This window comes from Vidua macroura, chromosome 21, assembly GCF_024509145.1.
Source record: "Vidua macroura isolate BioBank_ID:100142 chromosome 21, ASM2450914v1, whole genome shotgun sequence".
NCBI classification, from domain to species: domain Eukaryota; kingdom Metazoa; phylum Chordata; class Aves; order Passeriformes; family Viduidae; genus Vidua; species Vidua macroura.
The window spans coordinates 10,047,260-10,065,413 of NC_071591.1; the positions used below are offsets into that span (position 1 = coordinate 10,047,260).

General features: G+C 56.4%; 3 protein-coding genes across 5 annotated transcripts; 1 reads left to right on the plus strand and 2 right to left on the minus strand.

Moving 5' to 3' along the window:
• Window positions 1–233: 233 nt before the first annotated feature.
• On the minus strand, window positions 234–879 carry CDC26 (cell division cycle 26). Its single transcript, XM_053996574.1, has 2 exons — window positions 690–879; window positions 234–622 (listed from the first exon to the last, which is right to left on the minus strand). Exons 1-2 carry the CDS (start codon window positions 768–770, stop codon window positions 437–439), a joined length of 267 nt encoding a protein of 88 aa, XP_053852549.1. The 5' UTR covers window positions 771–879; the 3' UTR covers window positions 234–436.
• A 491-nt stretch (window positions 880–1,370) lies between these two features.
• PRPF4 (pre-mRNA processing factor 4) lies at window positions 1,371–10,289 on the plus strand. Its single transcript, XM_053996039.1, has 14 exons — window positions 1,371–1,564; window positions 2,210–2,387; window positions 2,735–2,921; window positions 3,498–3,585; window positions 4,315–4,394; window positions 4,599–4,692; window positions 5,532–5,626; window positions 5,837–5,895; window positions 6,494–6,617; window positions 7,788–7,877; window positions 8,398–8,520; window positions 8,832–8,939; window positions 9,024–9,142; window positions 9,281–10,289. Exons 1-14 carry the CDS (start codon window positions 1,514–1,516, stop codon window positions 9,472–9,474), a joined length of 1,590 nt encoding a protein of 529 aa, XP_053852014.1. The 5' UTR covers window positions 1,371–1,513; the 3' UTR covers window positions 9,475–10,289.
• A 543-nt stretch (window positions 10,290–10,832) lies between these two features.
• Window positions 10,833–18,083, minus strand: WDR31 (WD repeat domain 31). Of its 3 annotated transcripts, XM_053996041.1 has the most exons (10): window positions 18,010–18,083; window positions 17,808–17,902; window positions 16,954–17,083; window positions 16,500–16,574; window positions 15,456–15,600; window positions 15,272–15,372; window positions 14,284–14,351; window positions 13,767–13,908; window positions 12,801–12,963; window positions 10,833–11,436 (listed from the first exon to the last, which is right to left on the minus strand). In XM_053996041.1, exons 2-10 carry the CDS (start codon window positions 17,852–17,854, stop codon window positions 11,276–11,278), a joined length of 1,032 nt encoding a protein of 343 aa, XP_053852016.1. In that variant the 5' UTR covers window positions 17,855–17,902; window positions 18,010–18,083; the 3' UTR covers window positions 10,833–11,275. The 3 variants fall into 3 exon arrangements, with proteins under 3 accessions (XP_053852016.1, XP_053852015.1, XP_053852017.1); XM_053996042.1 differs by lacking the exons at window positions 10,833–11,436; window positions 18,010–18,083 and adding exons at window positions 13,059–13,111; window positions 15,072–15,197 and having other exon boundaries at window positions 12,876–12,963; window positions 16,954–17,891; XM_053996040.1 differs by lacking the exon at window positions 18,010–18,083 and having other exon boundaries at window positions 16,954–17,891.
• Window positions 18,084–18,154: the final 71 nt, after the last annotated feature.

Below are 18,154 nucleotides of genomic sequence, written 5' to 3' on the forward strand. Positions count from 1 at the left end.
CCACCCAGAACTGTGGCACCGTTATCCCAAAACACTCATCAGACACTTCCAGGGCCTTCTCCTCAGTGGGGCCACCAGCGGGTAGGGCTGGAGGCTCAGGTGGCCACGCTCCATTGTCTGCTTTAAGCTCACCAGATCACTTTCCCAGAGGTTCCTCCCAGAGATTTATCCCCCTGCTCACAGGAGCAGGAACGGGGTGCTCGAGCTGTTTCCACCCCCACGCGGTCACTGCAGCCGTTTACAGCAGCTCGTGGGATGATTATTCTTTTCTTTTAAAAAATACATGTTTATTTAAAACAAAACACTCGGCAAAGGGGCGTTCACGGGCATGTTAACCAAACTTAAAAACCAAAAATGAAACAGCGCAGAGGGGGGGACGGCGAGGCCCGCCCGGCTGAGCGGGGCTGGGGCTGCCGGGGGTCCCGGGGCAGCCCCGTTAGAACTCGAAGGTGCCGAAGTGCGCGGTGCGGCCGCCGGCCTTGGGCTGCGGCTTGTACCCGATGCGGTCATTGATGAGCTGCTCGCGGCTCTTGTGCTCCGTGCCCAGCGCTCCGATCGCCGCCGCCGCCGCCTCCTCGCCGCCCACCGCCGCCTCCGCCTCGTCCCGCTGCTTCCTGCGGCTCTGCGGGCGAACGGGCCGGTCAGGGCCGGGGGTGGGCCGAGCCCTCCGCGCCCGGCCCCGCGCGCACCTCCAGCTCCTTCCGGACGCTCTCGAACTCCTCGATGTCGTCCAGCTTCAGCTCCAGCCGCGTCGGCTTCCGACGGAGCATCGCGGCCGGCGACACCGGGACCCGCGGCAGGACCGAGCGCTCCCGCCCTCAGCGGGCCCGCCACACCTCCCGGCGTGCCCCGCGCGTCCCGCCCTTAGCGGGTACTGCATCTCCCGGCGTGCCCCGCGCGTCCCGCCCTTAGCGGGTACTGCATCTCCCGGCGTGCCTCGCGCGTTCCGCCCTCAGCGGGCACTGCATCTCCCGGCGTGCCCCGCGCGTCCCGCCCTTAGCGGGTACTGCATCTCCCGGCGTGCCTCGCGCGTTCCGCCCTCAGCGGGCACTGCATCTCCCGGCGTGCCCCGCGCGTCCCGCCCTTAGCGGGTACTGCATCTCCCGGCGTGCCACGCGCGTTCCGCCCTCAGCGGGCACTGCATCTCCCGGCGTGCCTCGCGCGTCCCGCCCTTAGCGGGCCCGCCACACCTCCCGGCGTGCCCCGCGCATTCCGCCCTTAGCGGGCACTGCATCTCCCGGCGTGCCCCGCGCGTCCCGCTTCCCCCGCCACTCCTCCCGGCGTGCCCTGCGTGTTCATCCCTTAAAGGGCGATGCAGTTCCCGGCCTGCCCTGCGCGACCCGCCCTCAATGAGGCCGCCACGCCTCCCAGCATGCCCTGCGCGACCCGGAAGTGGCCGTGAGGCGCCGGAGCCGGGGCGCGGCGAGTCTCGCCCTGTTGCCGTTCTCTGGTTCCCGCTCCCCTTCCAGCCTTCTTATCCGTTCCTGGGCTTGTTCCCGGTCCCGCTCCCACCATGGCCACCGCGCGGGCACCGGCGGCGCGCGGTGCGGCCCGGCCCCCCGAGGTGAGTGTTCGGGAGATGGGGGCGGCTCCGGGCCCGTTCCCCGCTCGGCCGCGGCGCCGCCCGCGGGCCCGCAGGAGCGGGAGAGGCCGCGGGGGTCGCGACTGCTGTTGCTGTGTGGGGTTTACGCCGTACCGGTGACAGCGGAGCTGCTTAAGGGAGCCCGAAGGCTCGCGTGTTTTCCTGCGTTTTTCCCGGTCCTGGCGGCTCTCCGGGGCAGGGAGCTGGAGCGCGGCATCGCTCCTGGCTGTGCTGGTGCAGGAGGACGAAAAGCTCTGGGTTCTAAAGCTCTTTCAAAATATACCTCTGCAGATAATGAATAATAGGGACCCAACACTGCCTGATTCCAGCAATTTAATGTGGCATTTTACTTTCGTGGCAAAAACCTCAATGTCCAGGGGCTGCTCCATCCCTGGAGTGTCCCAGGCCAGGCTGGACAGGGCTGGGAGCAGCCTGGGGCAGCGAAGGTGTCCCTGCCATGGCAGGGGTGGGATGGGATGGGCTTCAATGCCCTTCCAACCCAACCCAGCGTGGGATTCTGAGGGGGTGTTTGCTCGGTGCCCAGCCCTGTTCTGCTGGCACAGCTCGGCTGTGGCACAGCCAGGCTGTTTGCTGTGTGCTCTGTGCCCGCTGTGGCTCTCCCCGCAGCCCCCCAAGGCCAAGCCTGCGGAGGAGGCCGAGGCTGCCCCGGCCAAGCGGGCGCCCATCTTCTACGGGAGCCTGGAGGAGAAGGAGCGGGAGCGCCTGGCCAAGGGCGAGGCGGGGCTGCTGGCCAAGGAGGGCATGAAGGCTGCCATGGAGGCCGGCAACATCAACATCAGCAGCGGTGAGCGTGTGCAAGCACCCTTCCCTATCCCTCCCCCAGATGTGACACTTCCAGATGTGTCACTTGCTCTCTGGGCAGCACCTCAAAGCAGTCAGGGGTGGGCTTGGATCCGTGCTTGGATCTCCCAGGGGCTGAGGGGCTCTGGGACAGCTGAGGGGCTCTGGGACAGCTGAGGGAGGGTGTGGAGCGTCCCTCTCTGGGGACATCCCAGACCCTGCTTTGTCACCTGCTGCGGGTGGCCCTGCCGGGGCAGGGCGATGCCCTGGGTGATGTGCAGGGGTCCCTGCCAGCCCCAGCTGTCCCCTGGGCCGTGCTGGCTGCGTGTGCTCAGGCTGTGTGTGTGCCAGGGGAGGTGTTTGACCTCGAGGACCACATGAGCGAGCGGCAGGCCGAGGTGCTGGCGGAGTTTGAGCGCCGCAAGCGCGCCCGGCAGATCAACGTGTCCACGGACGACTGCGAGGTCAAGGCCTGCCTGAGGGCCCTGGGCGAGCCCATCACGCTCTTCGGAGAGGGCCCTGCGGAGCGCAGGGAGAGGTGCTGTGTCTGCAGACAGGGAGTGGCCACCTACAAATCCCTGAGCTTCTCCTGGGAGCTGGGCTGCAGCGAGCCCTGCTGTGTCAGTGCTGTGTCACTGGGCAGCTGGGAGAGCTGGGGGTGTTCCATCTGGGGAAGGGGAGGCTCCAGGGAGAGCTCAGAGCCCCTTGCAGGGCCTAAAGGGGTTCCAGGAGAGCTGGAGAGGGACTGGGGACAAGGGCTGGAGGGACAGGACACAGGGAATGGCTCCGACTGCCAGAGGGCAGGGATGGATGGGATATTGGGAACTAGGAATTGTTCCCTGGGAGGGTGGGCAGGCCCTGGCACAGGTGCCCAGAGCAGCTGTGGCTGCCCCTGGATCCCTGGCATGCCCAAAGCCAGGCTGGACACTGGGGCTTGGGACCATGGGAGGTGTCCCTGCCCATGGCACTGGATGAGGTTTAAGGTCCCTCCCAGCCCAAACCAGTCTGGGATTTCTGTTCTAAGAACCCCAAGGCAGAGGGAATGTCACAGGGATATTTGTCAGGTGAGCTGAGACTTCACTGACTAAATCCAGCTTCATGACTTCCTTTCCAGGTTAAGGAACATCCTCTCGGTGGTCGGCACAGATGCGTTAAAAAAGACCAGGAAAGATGATGACAGGTCCAAAAAGTCCAAAGAAGAGGTAAGGGTGTCTCCTGTCCCCTCAGTGCTGAGGGAGGGATGGCATATCTACCTCTGATATATCCAGGACTCCTGGCTTTGGCCAGCCTGTGAATTCTCATGGCATCCCTTTAGGCTTTTTCCATGTTGCCCATTTCACAAATCTGTGGCAATGTTTGGTCTCAGTGAGGAGCACCAAGTGTGGTTTTTACTCACAGACCCTGCTCTGTGCTGCACTCACTGTGCAAACCAGGAGAGCAGTGTGTGGGCTCTTACCTACTGTAGCAAGTCCCTTACTTTCCTTCACGCTTGGGAAGAAAAAAAAAAGTTCCTTCTGCTGCATCCGTTTCTGCCTTTGGTTACTCGTTCTGCTTCTGTCTCTCTTCTGAGTCTCTTTTACCTTATTATTTTTGAGCTTTACTGTAAGAAGTAATTTCTGCAGCTCTGGGCTTTCTCCTTAGTGGGTGATGTGTAAACAAGGAGGGAGTTACTTGTCAGTAAATGCAGATGAGTCGGGGTTCAGCTGGAACTTTGAGTGAAGTGGCAGCATGTCAGGATTGGATCTGTAGGGCAGAGAGTTTGATTTATCTCTCCAAATCCCTTTTCCTGGGGCTCAGTTGTGTAGAAGGCCCTTAAAAAGAGGCCAGAGCACAGCAGGGTTTGGGGGCAGGTGCTGGGAGGAGCTGAGGGGGATGAATGCAGGGGCAGCAGCACCAGGGCTTTTCCGTCACTTTTATTCCTGTTTTTACAGTATCAGCAAACCTGGTACCACGAGGGCCCACGCAGTCTGAAAACAGCCAGGCTGTGGCTGGCCAACTATTCACTCCCCAGGTGAGAGAAAACAGGAAAACATTTGTCAAAGCCAAGTGCAGATCCCACTGTGGGTAGCATGGTCCAGGGAATGGGGAGGCAGGTCCAGTGAGCCCAGAGCTTGAGCTCTCAGGGACTGATGCAGAGAAGAGCAGGGAAAAGGCATTTCCAGCAGTGGGGAAGGGGCAGTTCTGGGGGTTGTCACCCCACCTCTGCTCTCCCCAGGGCAGCGAAGCGGCTGGAGGAGGCCCGGCTGCTCAAGGAGATTCCCGAGGCCACCAGGACATCCCAGAGGCAGGAGCTGCACAAATCCCTGCGGGTAGGTTTGGCAGCTGCTCCACTGCTGTGTTCACAAGGTTTGCTGATCCTCCAAAGAGCCCAGCAGGAATTCGGCTGCCTGAGGTGCTGTCCACATGCACATCAGTCTCTGCAATCTTGGGAAGTTCTGCTTTTCCTCTCTTTCCCCGTGTCTCTGAAGCACGTTCTGACTCCTTCAGAGTGCTCCAGGGAGATGTAATTTGTCCCTGTGTGTGGCAGAGGATGCAGAGACATCCCTGTCTTGCCTTGCCACTCACCTGTGAGGCTGAAGGAATGTATTCCTGGCTCTTGCTGGGGAGCCAGGGAATGCAAGGGAAATACCCAGTTCTGGGTACTGAACATGGTTGGGATGACTTTAAGATGCCCTTTCTGAGCCTGCTAAGCCAGATTGCCAGCTTAACCAAACAGAGAGGCTCAGACACAGCGTGTGCTGCCCCCCTAATCCTGTTTGCTCCAGAAGATTTACTTCTCCCCTCTGCCCCGTCTGTCTGGTTGGATTCTTTGGATGAGTTGTGGACAGATGCCAAACTCCAGCCAGTTCTGTGTCAGAGCTGCAGCTGCAGAGCTCTGGGACTGGGGGGACACATACCATGGGTGGCCCTGGGGGGGCTGAGCTGTGCCCCCAGGCCATGCTCGGCCACCTGGGCCAGGCTGGCCCTGGCCCTCCTGCCTGGAGCTGGAGTGGCTCTGAGGCAGCATCTCCCTTTGAAAGTGACTTTCCAAGGGCCTCTGCCTCCTCCTGTGCACATTTGCCTCCCTCACCTCAGGCTCTGGCTGGGGATAGCTCTGGGCTGTTGTACTTCAGTCATTTATTGATGGTTATCTTTGTATTTGTTACAGTCCTTGAATAACTTCTGCAGTCAGATTGGGGACGATCGCCCGCTGTCCTACTGCCACTTCAGCCCCAACTCCAAACTGCTGGCCACAGCCTGCTGGTGAGACTGCCTTGGCAGCACCTGCTTTGGGGGCTGGGAGAGCACAGGAATGGTTTTGGAGGCTTGGGAATCGTGAGAGGCTGCTCTGAGCTCTGATCACCTCATTTTAGAGATGATCAGAGATTCATTGATCTGAGCTGGTTGAACAAGGAACATGGATCTGTTCCTTGATGTTCTTCTCCACTGACATCCATTCCTTGTTTTCCACAGGAGTGGGCTGTGCAAGCTCTGGTCTGTGCCTGACTGCAACCTGGTTCACACCTTACGAGGTAGCGAGGGGCTCTCACTCGGGCTTTTGGTTCTTTTGTTCCTCTCTGTGCTGAGCTCCCACATCTGAATTACTTTGTGGTCTAAAATGTTGTCTTTGGGCAGATTTCTGTCTTACTGAGAGCATCCCTTGGCTTGGGAGCATGGGAATGTGTCATAAAATGAGAAGGGAGACCTGGCCTTTAGCTCAAACCTCAGCTCCAAGTTTGCTGTTTCTGAACAGTTTGGTTTGGTTTCCAAACCTGGTTTGAGTTACTGGAGTTACAAACAGCAGCAGTTTTGGGCAGGTCACTTGACAACAGTGAGGTTCTTTGAGTAGTGGTCACAACTTGGGCTCAATACAGATGTGAGGACAAATCCTTTGATTCATATGTTGAATTTTGTCTGCACTTGGAGGGTTCCAAACCTTTATTCTGGGTGGGTGCTCTGCCTTGGGTGCTCCTGGAAGTGCAGTTTGGCTGGGGGTGACAGGGCAGTGTCACCCAGCACTGAGGACACAGTGAAAGTGTTCACTGGCACCTCCCTCACCAGTGCCAAGGAGATGCTGCTTTTCTGGAGAACTGTGGCAGATTCTGAATCTTGGTTTTCCTTGCCCTTCAGGACACAGCACCAACGTGGGGGCAATCGTGTTCCACCCCAAGGCCACGGTGTCCCTGGACAAGAAGGACGTGAGCCTGGCCTCGTGTGCAGCTGATGGCTCTGTCAAACTCTGGAACTTGGAAAGGTCAGAACTGTTCCAGATGTGCACAGCTGCAGCATTGCTGTGCTGGGGTTCATTCCATGTTCCTCCACACATTTACCATCCTCCTGCCAATATGACCTTTTCTTGTAGTTACCCCAGTGCACTCCCTGGCCTCAGTGTGTGCCACCCTCTTCAGCAGGAAGAGAGATCACCCTGATTAGGGAGCCAAGGTGAGGGAGACTGTCTGAAAGGGATTGAGGCAGAATTGCTGCTGGGCTTTGGTGAACTGCTGGGGGTGATGGATAGAAGGTGTGGGGACTGTTTCATTCCAACAGCTCACTTAGGAGAAAATTGCCCCTCTTGGATATTAATAAATGAATTTTTGAGTGGCTGGAAAGCACCAGGATTTGGAGAGGGATTGACCAAACACACAACCAGGCACAAAAAGTTCTGCCTGTCCTGCAAACAAGTGGCTGCCACTGCACAGAGGAGCTCTGGCAAATGGGCAGCACCTCTCTCAGGCCTGGGAAGAGGAGAATGGTTCAGGTATTGAGCCTCAGCATCACCTGATTGAGAAGTGGAGCCTGCAGGGCTTCTGGGAAGGGCAGGCAGCTCCCAGAGCCACAGTTGTTTATCCTTAGCTGAAAGTTAGTCTCTAACAGCAAAAGCACCCCTGTGCAAAGGGACAGGGGGGTTGTTAGGCTCATGTGACCATGTCTCTTAGTTAACCTGTTGGAAAGAAACTTCAGTGCTGTTCAGATCGTGTGTGAATGCTCCTGACCTGCTGCCTGTCATTCTGGGAGAATAAATATTCCCTCCATCCTGTCTGCCTGCATCCTGCAGGTCAGCAGGAGTTGGTGCAGTTCAGGATGTTGTGTTCTCAGAACTCCCTGCATTAGTACAGTACTCCCTGTGATTTGTTTCTGTACTTCCAAAAGCGCTAATGACAAGGGCCTTGTTAATCTTCATTTATCATCATCGTCATCCCAGGAGAGCTTTACAACCAACAGGAGTTGTGGAGAAAGGGTTTCACTCAGAGCTTTGTGAGTGTGACCCAAAGGCAGAATTCAGAATCATTGGCTTCAGCTCTGATCTTCCTGCCTGCTTTGATTTCATCAGCAGAGCTTTTGCTGCCATCACAATGTGTGGGCAAAGGCCTGGCTTGAGCCAGACCCCTGTGGCCAGTGGCCAATGGTTTGTTCTGTGTTTCAGTGATGAGCCGGTGGCAGACATCGAGGGACACAGCATGCGAGTGGCCCGTGTGATGTGGCACCCCTCAGGGAGGTTCCTGGGCACCACCTGGTACGGACACCTGGGCATTGGCTTCCAGAAATGACCATGGGCTGCCCAGCTGGTGGCCCTGTGGTGCCAGGGCTTGGCCACAGGGCAGGGCTTGGCCATTGGTGACCACAGCTGGGCTGTTGCAGTGTCAGTGACAGCAGGGATTCCTTTCCCTGCCCCTGTGTGAGACACTGTTGGTCTCAGGTGGGAATGAAATGCTCCCAGAGTTGGTGAAATATCCTGTTATTCTCCCTGGAGTCACATGGAGACCAGGAGAAAAGGCCTCAAGTTACACCAGGGAAGGTTTAGGTTGGATATTGGGGAAAAACATCTTCACAGAAAGGGTGGCCAGGCACTGGAACAGGCTGCCCAGGGGTGGAGTTACCATCCTGGAAGTGTTCAAAAAACACCCAGATGTGGCATCTGGGGACATGGGTTAGTGGTGAATGTGGTGGTGCTGGGTTAACACTTGGACTCGATGGTCCTGGAGGGCTTTTCCAACCTGAGTGACTCTGATTTAAGGAGTGCTCTGATCTTGCAGCTACGATCACTCGTGGCGCCTGTGGGACCTGGAGGCGCAGGAGGAGATCCTGCACCAGGAGGGGCACAGCAAGGGGGTCTACGACATCGCCTTCCACACCGATGGCTCCCTCGCCGGCACCGGGTGAGCTGCCCTTGGCTCTGCATGAAGGGCTTGCTGTGACGAGGGATTGCTGCTGGGGGAGTGGCTTCCCACTGCCAGAGGGCAGGGATGGATGGGATTTTGGGAAGGAATTGTTCCCTGGGAGGGTGGGCAGGTGCTGGCACAGGGTGCCCAGAGCAGCTGTGGCTGCCCCTGGATCCCTGGCAGTGCCCAAGGCCAGGCTGGACAGGGCTGGGAGCAGCCTGGGACAGTGGGAGGGGTCCCTGCCCATGGCCAGGATGATCTGTAAGGTCCCTCCCAGCCCAGCCCAGTGTGTGATCCTGTGCTTGCAGAGGCCTGGACGCCTTTGGCCGGGTGTGGGACCTGCGCACGGGCCGCTGTATCATGTTCCTGGAAGGGCACCTGAAGGAGATCTACGGGATCAACTTCTCCCCAAACGGGTAAGGAGGGAGCTGGCACTGATGTGGGAGCTGTGAATGCAAACACCACTCCCTAAACACTGCTCTGCCTCCCCTCCTTGGCAGGTACCACGTGGCCACGGGCAGTGGGGACAACACCTGCAAGGTGTGGGACCTGCGGCAGAGGAAGTGCATCTACACCATCCCTGCCCACCAGAACCTGGTCACTGGCGTCAGGTTTGAACGTGAGTCCCTGCTGCTCCCTATCCCTGCCCCTCCAGCAGCTCACATCCACACCTGCAGCTCAGCAAGGCCTGTGCTGGTGAGCAGGGATGCCATGTTCTCATTTGCAAGCCTCACTTCTCCCCTTCTCTTCTGTGCAGCCAACCATGGGAATTTCCTGCTCACGGGTGCCTACGACAACACGGCCAAGATCTGGACCCACCCTGGCTGGTCCCCGCTGAAGACACTGGCAGGGCACGAGGGGAAGGTGATGGGCCTGGACATCTCCCTGGATGGGCAGCTCATTGCCACCTGCTCCTATGACAGAACCTTCAAGCTCTGGACAGCCGAGTAGCTCAGAGGGGCTGGTTATGGACTGGGACGGGAACATTAATAACTTTTGGTTGCTTTTTTATATTAAAGAAAAAAAACAGGAATCCAGTGTGTTACAGCAGCTGCAGTCATGGCTGCTCTGGAGGTTGGGTGTGTTTGAAGCACCACTGTTGGCCTGGGCTTGGTTGGTGTCAAGTTTTGGGGGTTTTCCCACATTTTGGATTGTTTTTATACTGCAGGTACCACTTTCTGCTGTAATTTTGATCCATGTACTTCTACCCTCCCTTCCAAGTTCAGCTCCCAGCTGTCCTCCAAACATTTGCAGTAACCACAGAGCATCTCAGGTTTGGTGTGTGGTTCAACTTCTGTTACTGCCCTTTTCACCTTCCTTTTTGGTAGGAGTGTGACTTCAAACTTGATTTGCATTTAGAGAGAGAACTGAGAGGGAGAGCTTGTGGTGCCCTCTTTCCCCTGTCTCCACATGGGTGTCTCTGGATGGAGATCTGCATCCCCCTGGATTCACTTACAGTAGATGTCCAAGGCCAGGGAATCTCTTCTTTTCCAGGTACCGCCTTGTGTCCTACTCCATGAGTTGTCCCATGGACTGGGTGTTGCAAATCCATGTCAGCATCTCCTGTTTAGGGTTTGCTGTGTGAGGTCACTCAGTGTAGGATTGTCTTGTTCTGCCCTGCCCTGGGGAGAGCTTTTGTACTTGTTTGTTGTTTAAATTGAGGTTTTGCAAATAACGTACCCTGGAAAATCTAAAGAGGTTTGAATCTGTATCCTGGGCTCTGGGTCTCACAAGGAATGGAGAAATTACAGGAATTTCACAATGCACAGTTTGATTTCTGCTGGTGTAAAAAACAGCTGAGGAGGGGTGAGGTCATTGGGTTTGTTCAGCCTGGAGCAGGGGAGGCTGAGGGGAGATTTCTCAGGGTCTGCAGCTCCTCCCGAGGGGCAGCTCTGATCTCTGCTCCCTGTGACAAGGACAGGAGCCAGGGAATGGCTAGGGCTGGTCCAGGGCAGGTCAGGCTGGAGAGCAGGAAAGGTTCTTCCCCCAGAGGGTGCTGGCACTGCCCAGGCTCCCCAGGGAATGGGCACGGCCCCGAGGCTGCCAGAGCTCCAGGAGCGTTTGGCCAGCGCTGCCAGGGATGCCCAGGGTGGGGTTGGTGGGGGGTCTGGGCAGGGACAGGGGCTGGGCTGGAGGATCCTGGTGGGTCCATTTCTGCTCAGGAATTCTGTGATTGGATGAAAACCTTCAGAAGTAAAGAGAAGACAGATTCACCTCACTGTTGTCAGCTGGAGAGCAGCTGTCTGTTCCTTGGGAACATGAGCACAGTTCCTTCCAGGGAAAATAGGATGGAATGAGAGGCCAGCAACTAACACAGAAGAATTATTTCATTGCAGACTCCTCTGGTCCAAGCCCAGGTCCAGCTGTGTGTGCTCAGCCTAGTGCTCAGGTATCTGTCCCTTGGTCCTGGTGTCTCATCTCCTCCCTCTGCCCATCCTGTGCCATAGGCTGCAGGGAGGCTTTGTAAGGAAAATGCAGGATGCTCAGTGAGGAGCAAGAGCTTGGCCTGAAGGCTCCCAGAGTTTGGCTTTTCTCCTGGACAGCTCTGATGCCTCTCTGTCACCCATAAACCAACCAGCAAGTCCCCCAGCCCCGCTGTCATATCCCACAGGCACAGCGTCCCTGCTGCCTGCTGTCAGGGCAGCTCTTGGGGGTCACATCCCCTCCCTGGGACAATCTGTGACAGGGGGTTCTGGTGCTCAGAACGCTGCCACCTCCTCCTGGGACAGTGTCTGACAGGGGGTTCCGGTGCTCAGAACGCTGCCACCTCCTCCAGGGCCAGCTCTGCACTGCCCCTCACCCGGAGCACGTGGATGCCAGAGTTGGAGCTGGCGCAGAGCAGGGTGGAGCTGTTGCAGGTGGCCAGCGAGGCCAGTGAGCCCGAGCCCTCGAGACACAGCGTGGCCAGGCAGGCTGCAAGGGAAGGGACAAGGGAGGGATGCTGGGTTTGCTGAGGTGGGACAGGGCCACACCAATCTCCCACCTCCAGGCTCTGCTCGCCTGAGGTGGTGAGCTGCTGCCTGGACCCACACATCCAACACCTTGGGATGTGCCCCTGGTAGAGAGACTCAACCCTGTGCATTGCCCAGTCAGGCCGTGGCTGAGAGGGATCCAGACTGGGGTCGGGCTCTGCCCCTTCCTGGGAGAGGAAGCAGGGCTGGATGGACCTACAGCTCCCACTGGGCAGAGTTGCACGGCGAGACTGGAGCCATTTCCAACCCACCTTCTTCTCCCAAATTTCTTACAGTTTTCCTAAGGGCTGTGCTACACTCACCACACAGTTTTGATGAATCTCCAAACGGGAAAGAGAAATAAGATTTACAATATCCAGTGCCACATGAGCCTTTCTGTTTGTGTCTGTTATTAAACTCCCTGAGACAGTTTGTGCAGAGACCACAGCCTCAGGCTGAGCTGCAAACAGAGCTGCACTTGGCCTGGACCCACAGGCAGCTGCCTCTCCTGGTGACCTGTGTCCTTCCCAGAGCAGCTGGATTATGGCTCACCCAGATGGGAAGGCAAGAGGATCAAAGCTGCAGCCAGCCCCACAGCCACCCTGGTTGCACAGGCACCAGGCAAAGGAACAGGTAAGAGAACAGAAGGTCCTTCTCTGCAGGAGAGCCTCAGGCTTCTATTTTCATCCCATCTTAAATAAGTTCCCTTGGAGAGGGGCTTAGCCCTGGGGAGTGTCTAATGCTGTGAACCTGAACAGCTCCCAAGAGGTCTCTGCCTGCAGCACAAGGGTTACTAAGAACCTGCTGCCATGGCAGGGCTTGGCAGGCAAACAAACCCCTTTGTGTCCAACTCAGGGAGAGACTCGCCCTCACAACCAGATTTAACCCCAAAATGCCCATGATTCCCCTTCAAGAAGACAACCAGAATAAGGGTGTTGGCTGACCATCCCTCTGTCCTCCTGTACAAATTCTATTCCTTACAACTGTCTACTTGTACCTGCAGCAATCTCTGGAGTTCCCCTGTTCTTTTTTCTTTTTATCATTTGTCCTTTCATAACTTAACTTGGATGTATCTTTAAAAGCTGCCTGGTAATTCTTCCTTTTAGCTGAGGGAAGATCCCTGTCATCTCTGACATGCAGCTCCTCCATGCTTGTCGAGCCCTGCATTTGCTCTGGGCCATTTCTCCACCTGCCCTGCAGCTGGCTTGGAGTAAACTCCAGAGATTGCAGCAGTTACCTGCCTGTCACCACGAGGAGACAGAACTGAGGGAAGTGGGTTTGTCATCCAGGAGAAAGGAACACAGAGTGGGCAGGAGCCTCCCCTACCTGCAGTGTCCTGGTCCCAGACCTTCACCGTGCTGTCGCTGGAGGATGTGGCAATGCTGGGGGCGAGCGCGGGGCCCCGGGGCAGGAAGACACATGCGGTGGTGGTCTGGAAATGCCCTTTGTACTCACACACTCGGCCCCTGGTCTGCCTCAGGTCCCAAAGCTGCAGGAAACAGGCAGTGGTAGAGCCCCAGCTGTGCCAGCACAAAGCTGTTTTACTGAGACAGGAAGGTGGGTTGGGATAAAGGAGCTCCTCACCAATCCTCAGAGTGCCATGGCTACTTCCCTTGTCCCTGCTCATGCTCACAGCCCTGGAGAACATCAAAGCCCAAAGGATTTTCAGCACTGGTGACTGAGCATATGGCCACACCCATTAGAACCAACAAGCTAAGACTGTGCAGGCAGATAAGAAGTGTCCAGCCTGCTCCCATCCTCAGCCCTGCCCACCCTGAGATGGGATAGGTTCATCCTCTTGATCCTCACACACAGGGCTGAAAACCTGCAGGATTGAATCCCTGCTTTGGAAACACCTGGAGCAAGGGATCCCTTACAGGCTTTCTGCAAGCACCTTGTGTTCCTCAATTGCATCCATTGTTCTTTCCCTGTGTTTTACTGAAATGAAATTCCAGACTGGTTTGGGGTACAAGGAACCTTAAAGACCACCTTGTTTCAACTCCCTGCCATGGGCACAGATGCCACTCACTAGATCAGGGTGCTTCAAGCCCCATCCAACCTGGCCTTGGACACTTCTAGGGATGGAGCAAATCCCAGTGATTTAATCAGGAAGAATAACTGCTGATATTCCCTGAGCAAAACTTCCCAAAGGGAAAGGCAGGAAGACACCAGCCCAAGGCCAAGGCAGTGGGTGCACTCAGACCCTTGAGCACTGATGGGCTGCTCTCTCTGTCTGCAGTGGACATGGGAGGGAAGGGAGCAGGAGCCCAGGCCTTGCTGCCCGGCACTCACGGTGGCCTCGGCGCCGTGGCCGGCGGAGCCGCTGCTGCTGCTGAGGCAGTACCGCCCGTCCTGGCTCACGTCACAGCACGTCTGGATGTGCTGCTTGGCTGGGAACGTGTGGGCCACCTGCAGCTCCCGGCTGTCCCACACCCTGCAGGGAACAGCAGAGGGCAGGGGGACCCTGAGGCATCACCACCACGATGGTTTCCCTCTGTGCTCTCTGGCACGCCCCAGCTGTGCCCACAGCTCTGCCCTGGCTGCTCCCAAACTCTTCCCTGCATCCCTGCGTTTATCCATGCTGGATCACTCTCCAGCTTTCTTTCTCACAAATTCTCCTTTTCACTCGCAGTCGCCACCCAGTGCTGCTCCCAGCCCCTGTCCCTGGCTGGAGGTCACATTCCAAGGCCCAGGTGAGCTGGCAGGTGGCTTTTAGCCACACCAGCAGGGGTCATGACAACCAACCCCACAATAGCCCCACGTGCCTCAGGCTGTACCTCCCTGCTCTCTGGCCACAGGGGGAATTTACCTGATGGTTTTATCCTCTGAGGTCTGGATGACATAAGGCTCCCCAGGAACCCAGCACAGGTGTGTGACCTGTTGAAAGGGAAGGATGAGCAAGGAGCCACCTCTGTGTGGCTAGGCTGTGTCTGCCTGAGGATGGAACCACTGAGATCCCATCCTCCCCCTCCTCCTGCTGGATTGAGAGCTGGAAATGTTAGATTAAGACTTTTTCTGCTCCCCTGTCATGTCCAGTCCCAGTGGGGTTGCTGGGGGTGACTGAGGCTGGGAGGTGCCAGCAGCAGGACACAGAGCCATGGGAGCAGGGACAGCAGCAGGGGGTGGTACCCACACCAGCTCTGGGCTGGTACAGGAGGGAATGCAGCCCCACTGCACAGGGCTTGTTCACCCAGGAGAAAAGGAGACTCAGGGGGATCTTCCAGCTCTCCACAACTCCCAGACAGGAGGGTGCAGCCAGGTGGGGGTCAGGTTCTGCTCCCAGGGAACAAGCAATGAGAAGAAATTGCCTCAAGTTGCGCCAAGGGAGGTTTAGGTTGGATACTGGGGAAAATTTCTTTGCTGAAAGGGTGGTCAGGCACAGGCTGCCCAGGGCAGTGGTGGAGTCACCATCCCTGGAGGGATTTAAAAGCCATGTAGATGTGGCACTTGGGGACATGAGTGACATGTGGCAGTGTTGGGAGAATGGCTGGACTCTGTCTTAGAGGTCTTTTCCAACCTCAGTGATTCCATGACTCTGTGTGCTTCCAAACAGCTCTGAGTTAGAGCATTGATAAATTGCCATGAGTCCTGTGGTACCTTTGTGCTCCTGGGTTTGTTGTTATCCGGAGAAGAATAACCAGCCTTGAGCTGAGCCTGCTCAGGTGCACAGTGTCCCAAAGGTTCCCTTTGGCACCAAGCTTCCATAAAATTCTCTCTGCACAGCTTCACATGTGAAATAATCATGCAGGCAGGGAGATGGATGATGGGATGGGATTTGAGGAACCAGCAGATCCTACCAGATTCCTGGAGATTGCAGCTCTGCCCAGACACTCCCCGGTCTCAGTGTCCCACTTGCACACGGTGTTGTCCCGGGAGCCCGTGCACAGCAGGGAGGCGTCTGCAACCACAAGTTAGCATCCAAAACAAGGCAGGAAACACTGTCAGCAGTCCCTGGGGACTGGGAGTTTGTTGTACCCTCACCTGGGCTCACAGCCAGTCCAGTAACAACCAGGTCATGTCCTGGGAAGTGCTGGCTTGGCCCCGAAGTCCCGTGAAGCTCCCACATCATCACTGTCTTGTCCCGGGATGCGCTGAAGACTCTGTTGGAGTCAAGGGCTGAGGTGACCTGCCAAGGACCAGAAGGAGAAGCTGCTCATCCTCCCACCCAGTTCACAGGGAGAGCACAACTCTGCTGCTGTCCTGCCACAGCCCAGCACATGCAGGAACATGACTGGGGAGAGCCTGGCCTCTCAATTCTGTTCCTTGTCCCCTCAGAGCCAGGGATGGTGGATGGGTGCTCTCAGGTCTTGTTCTTAGAAACCATTCCTTTTATAGGAAAAATGTCCTTACAAACCCAAATGAGCCCAGTGCACAGTTGTTTTGAGCACTGAGGTGAACAAAGGCCCCTTTGTCTTTGCAGTACCCACAGCTCACTGGGTACCCACTGGGGCTGTCCCCTGTGGAGGTGCACTGGCCACACCACGCACAACTACAGCTCCTCTGCACGTCTGCTCTCCCAGAAGCCTGCTTGGCTTTGTCATCCCAATCCCAGAAAGGAAATTAAAGCCCTGCTATTCCCAGAATATGCCAGCTATGGCACGTGGCATGGGTATTCCCAGAATATATCAGCCAGGCATGGCTGATTTGTGGAATAATGTCAAGTCTAGCAGAATGAGGCCTGAAGAAAAGTGAATGGCATCTCTGCATCAAAAGCTTAACCTCATAATTCATCCTGAGCTTTTGCTATACAGTCTCTTGGAGGGGAAGACAAGCTCACATCCAGACCTCCTGCAGCCCTATTTAGTCTGAATGCAACGCTCCATGCTGCTTCCAAAAGTATCTGTTAGGACCTTGGGAAAAACCTAATGTGTTCTGATTACAGAATCATGAATCGTTAAGTTTGGAAAATACCTTTAAGGTTAACAAGCCCAACCGTCCCCAGCTGGATACCAGGAATACCCTGATCCCACCTTTCTTGTGGATGACAAACCAGTGCTCCATCATTCCTGGCTCCCCAGCTCTCACCTTGGTGACCTCGCGCTCGTGGCCGGTGAAGCGGCGCAGGGCAGCCCCGGACCTCCAGCTGGACACAGCCACGCTCTGCAGGGACAGGGACAGGGGTCAGCAGGAGAGCAGGGCAGGGAGGATATGTCATACCAAGACTTGTGCACAGTCCACAGTGCAGGAACAGGTTCCTCTAGTTTTCAGCTCCTAGAGCATGCACAACTGTCCTTAAAGACAGGTGACGTAAGAGTCAGTCTGGCGATCCCAAGCCTGGGTGGGAGCATTTGATGTGATATGAGCTCTGGAGAGGTTACAAAATTTGATTCCACGTGCTTCAGGGCGTGCCCTCACCCTAAGCTCATTTTTCCTTTCTAAATCCAGGGACCAGCATAGCTACCCTCCATGGAAAAAGCTCACATTTCAACCTTACTTTTGAAGCTGTTGATATGTTTTCCTGTCCCAGGGGATACCTCACCTTATCCCTTCCTCCTGACACACACAGGTCTGGTTGGAGAGCAGCCACAGAGGTGACAGCGTCGGTGTGAGCAGGGCTGTGCTCCCGGGAGGCACCGGCGGGTCCCGTCTGTCCCACGGAGCCATCGGCCCTGCAGAGGAACAGGGACAGCAGTGGGAGCTGCAGGGGCTGGGAGGAGAGGTCAGGTGCCATTTCCTGCCACCTCCAGCATCTTCTGACATGACAACATCTGTCTGGGAAAGCCAGAGAGAGGCTGTGAGTGAGATGGAGCAGACCTATCCCAGCTCCAGAGCTGCTGAATATTTAATTGTTGCTCACTCTGTGCTGGTGCAAAGAAGAAAAGAGATTTTGACCTCACCAGCCTCCACACTCACATGGGTCAGGCTCTGCTGCTCTTTGCTGTGACACCTCCCTGGCCATGAGTCCCCCCTGCTGCCACCCTGTGCTGCTCTCCAGGCACAGATCCCTCTCCCTGCTGCCAGGGACTGAATTATTTCATCTTGGCCATGAAGGCTGGTGACAGGCTCTGAGGACACAACAAAGCAGTTTGGGAATTTGGGCCGAAGAGCCTCTCTCCTGGAGCAGTTCCCCTTCAGAGCTCTGCCTCAGCCATCACAGAGCACAACCACTGGCCATGGTTATGTGCTTGGCCATTCCTGTGAGTGACACTTGGGATTTCAGTCCCCCCAAAAAGCTGAGCAGGCTTTATAAGTGAGGATTAGAAATGCAAACCTGGTTCAAACATCCAATAATGAAACTAAACCCCTGTGCTTGCCATATTTTCTGCTCATTTGTGCTCTCTTCACTCTCACACCTGGTTTATTAACAGGACTGATCTCCCACCATTGCTTTACCTGTATTTGGTGGTGTGGAAGCTGATTTTACTCTGCAGTTTCCCCATAGTCCTGGCAACCAGTGGTGGGTGTCACATCAGCACCTCGAGCACCTGCTGTGGGGACACCTGTGGGTGAGGGGACACGGCACCACCAGGGATCCAGGGGGGTTTCTGTCACACATACAGGATAAGGTGCTGGTAACGTGTTATCTACATCCTACTCCATTCCGACTAAGGAGAAAACCTCAGAGGAGGGGACATCTGGAGGTCCTGAATGGAACCTTTAGCTTAGAGCAGAGCCAGCAGCAGAGCGAGGTCACTGGGACCTCACAATGGGTTTAAAAATGCCCAAGCTTGGTGAGGCCA

What these genes read in the sequence shown, in the direction of transcription:
- CDC26 (XM_053996574.1), bottom strand. Translation starts at nt 770, where the DNA reads ATGCTCCGTCGGAAGCCGACGCGGCTGGAGCTGAAGCTGGACGACATC. An exon ending in GCGTCCGGAAGGAGCTGGAG is followed by an intron (nt 623 to 689) that starts GTGCGCGCGGGG and finishes GTTCGCCCGCAG; the next exon opens with AGCCGCAGGAAGCAGCGGGA.
- PRPF4 (XM_053996039.1), top strand. Translation starts at nt 1,514, where the DNA reads ATGGCCACCGCGCGGGCACCGGCGGCGCGCGGTGCGGCCCGGCCCCCC. An exon ending in AGGTTCCTGGGCACCACCTG is followed by an intron (nt 7,878 to 8,397) that starts GTACGGACACCT and finishes CTGATCTTGCAG; the next exon opens with CTACGATCACTCGTGGCGCC. An exon ending in CACTGGCGTCAGGTTTGAAC is followed by an intron (nt 9,143 to 9,280) that starts GTGAGTCCCTGC and finishes TCTTCTGTGCAG; the next exon opens with CCAACCATGGGAATTTCCTG.
- WDR31 (XM_053996040.1), bottom strand. Translation starts at nt 17,145, where the DNA reads ATGGCACCTGACCTCTCCTCCCAGCCCCTGCAGCTCCCACTGCTGTCC. An exon ending in ACGAGCGCGAGGTCACCAAG is followed by an intron (nt 15,601 to 16,499) that starts GTGAGAGCTGGG and finishes GGTCCTTGGCAG; the next exon opens with GTCACCTCAGCCCTTGACTC. An exon ending in CTGCAATCTCCAGGAATCTG is followed by an intron (nt 14,352 to 15,271) that starts GTAGGATCTGCT and finishes CCCTTTCAACAG; the next exon opens with GTCACACACCTGTGCTGGGT.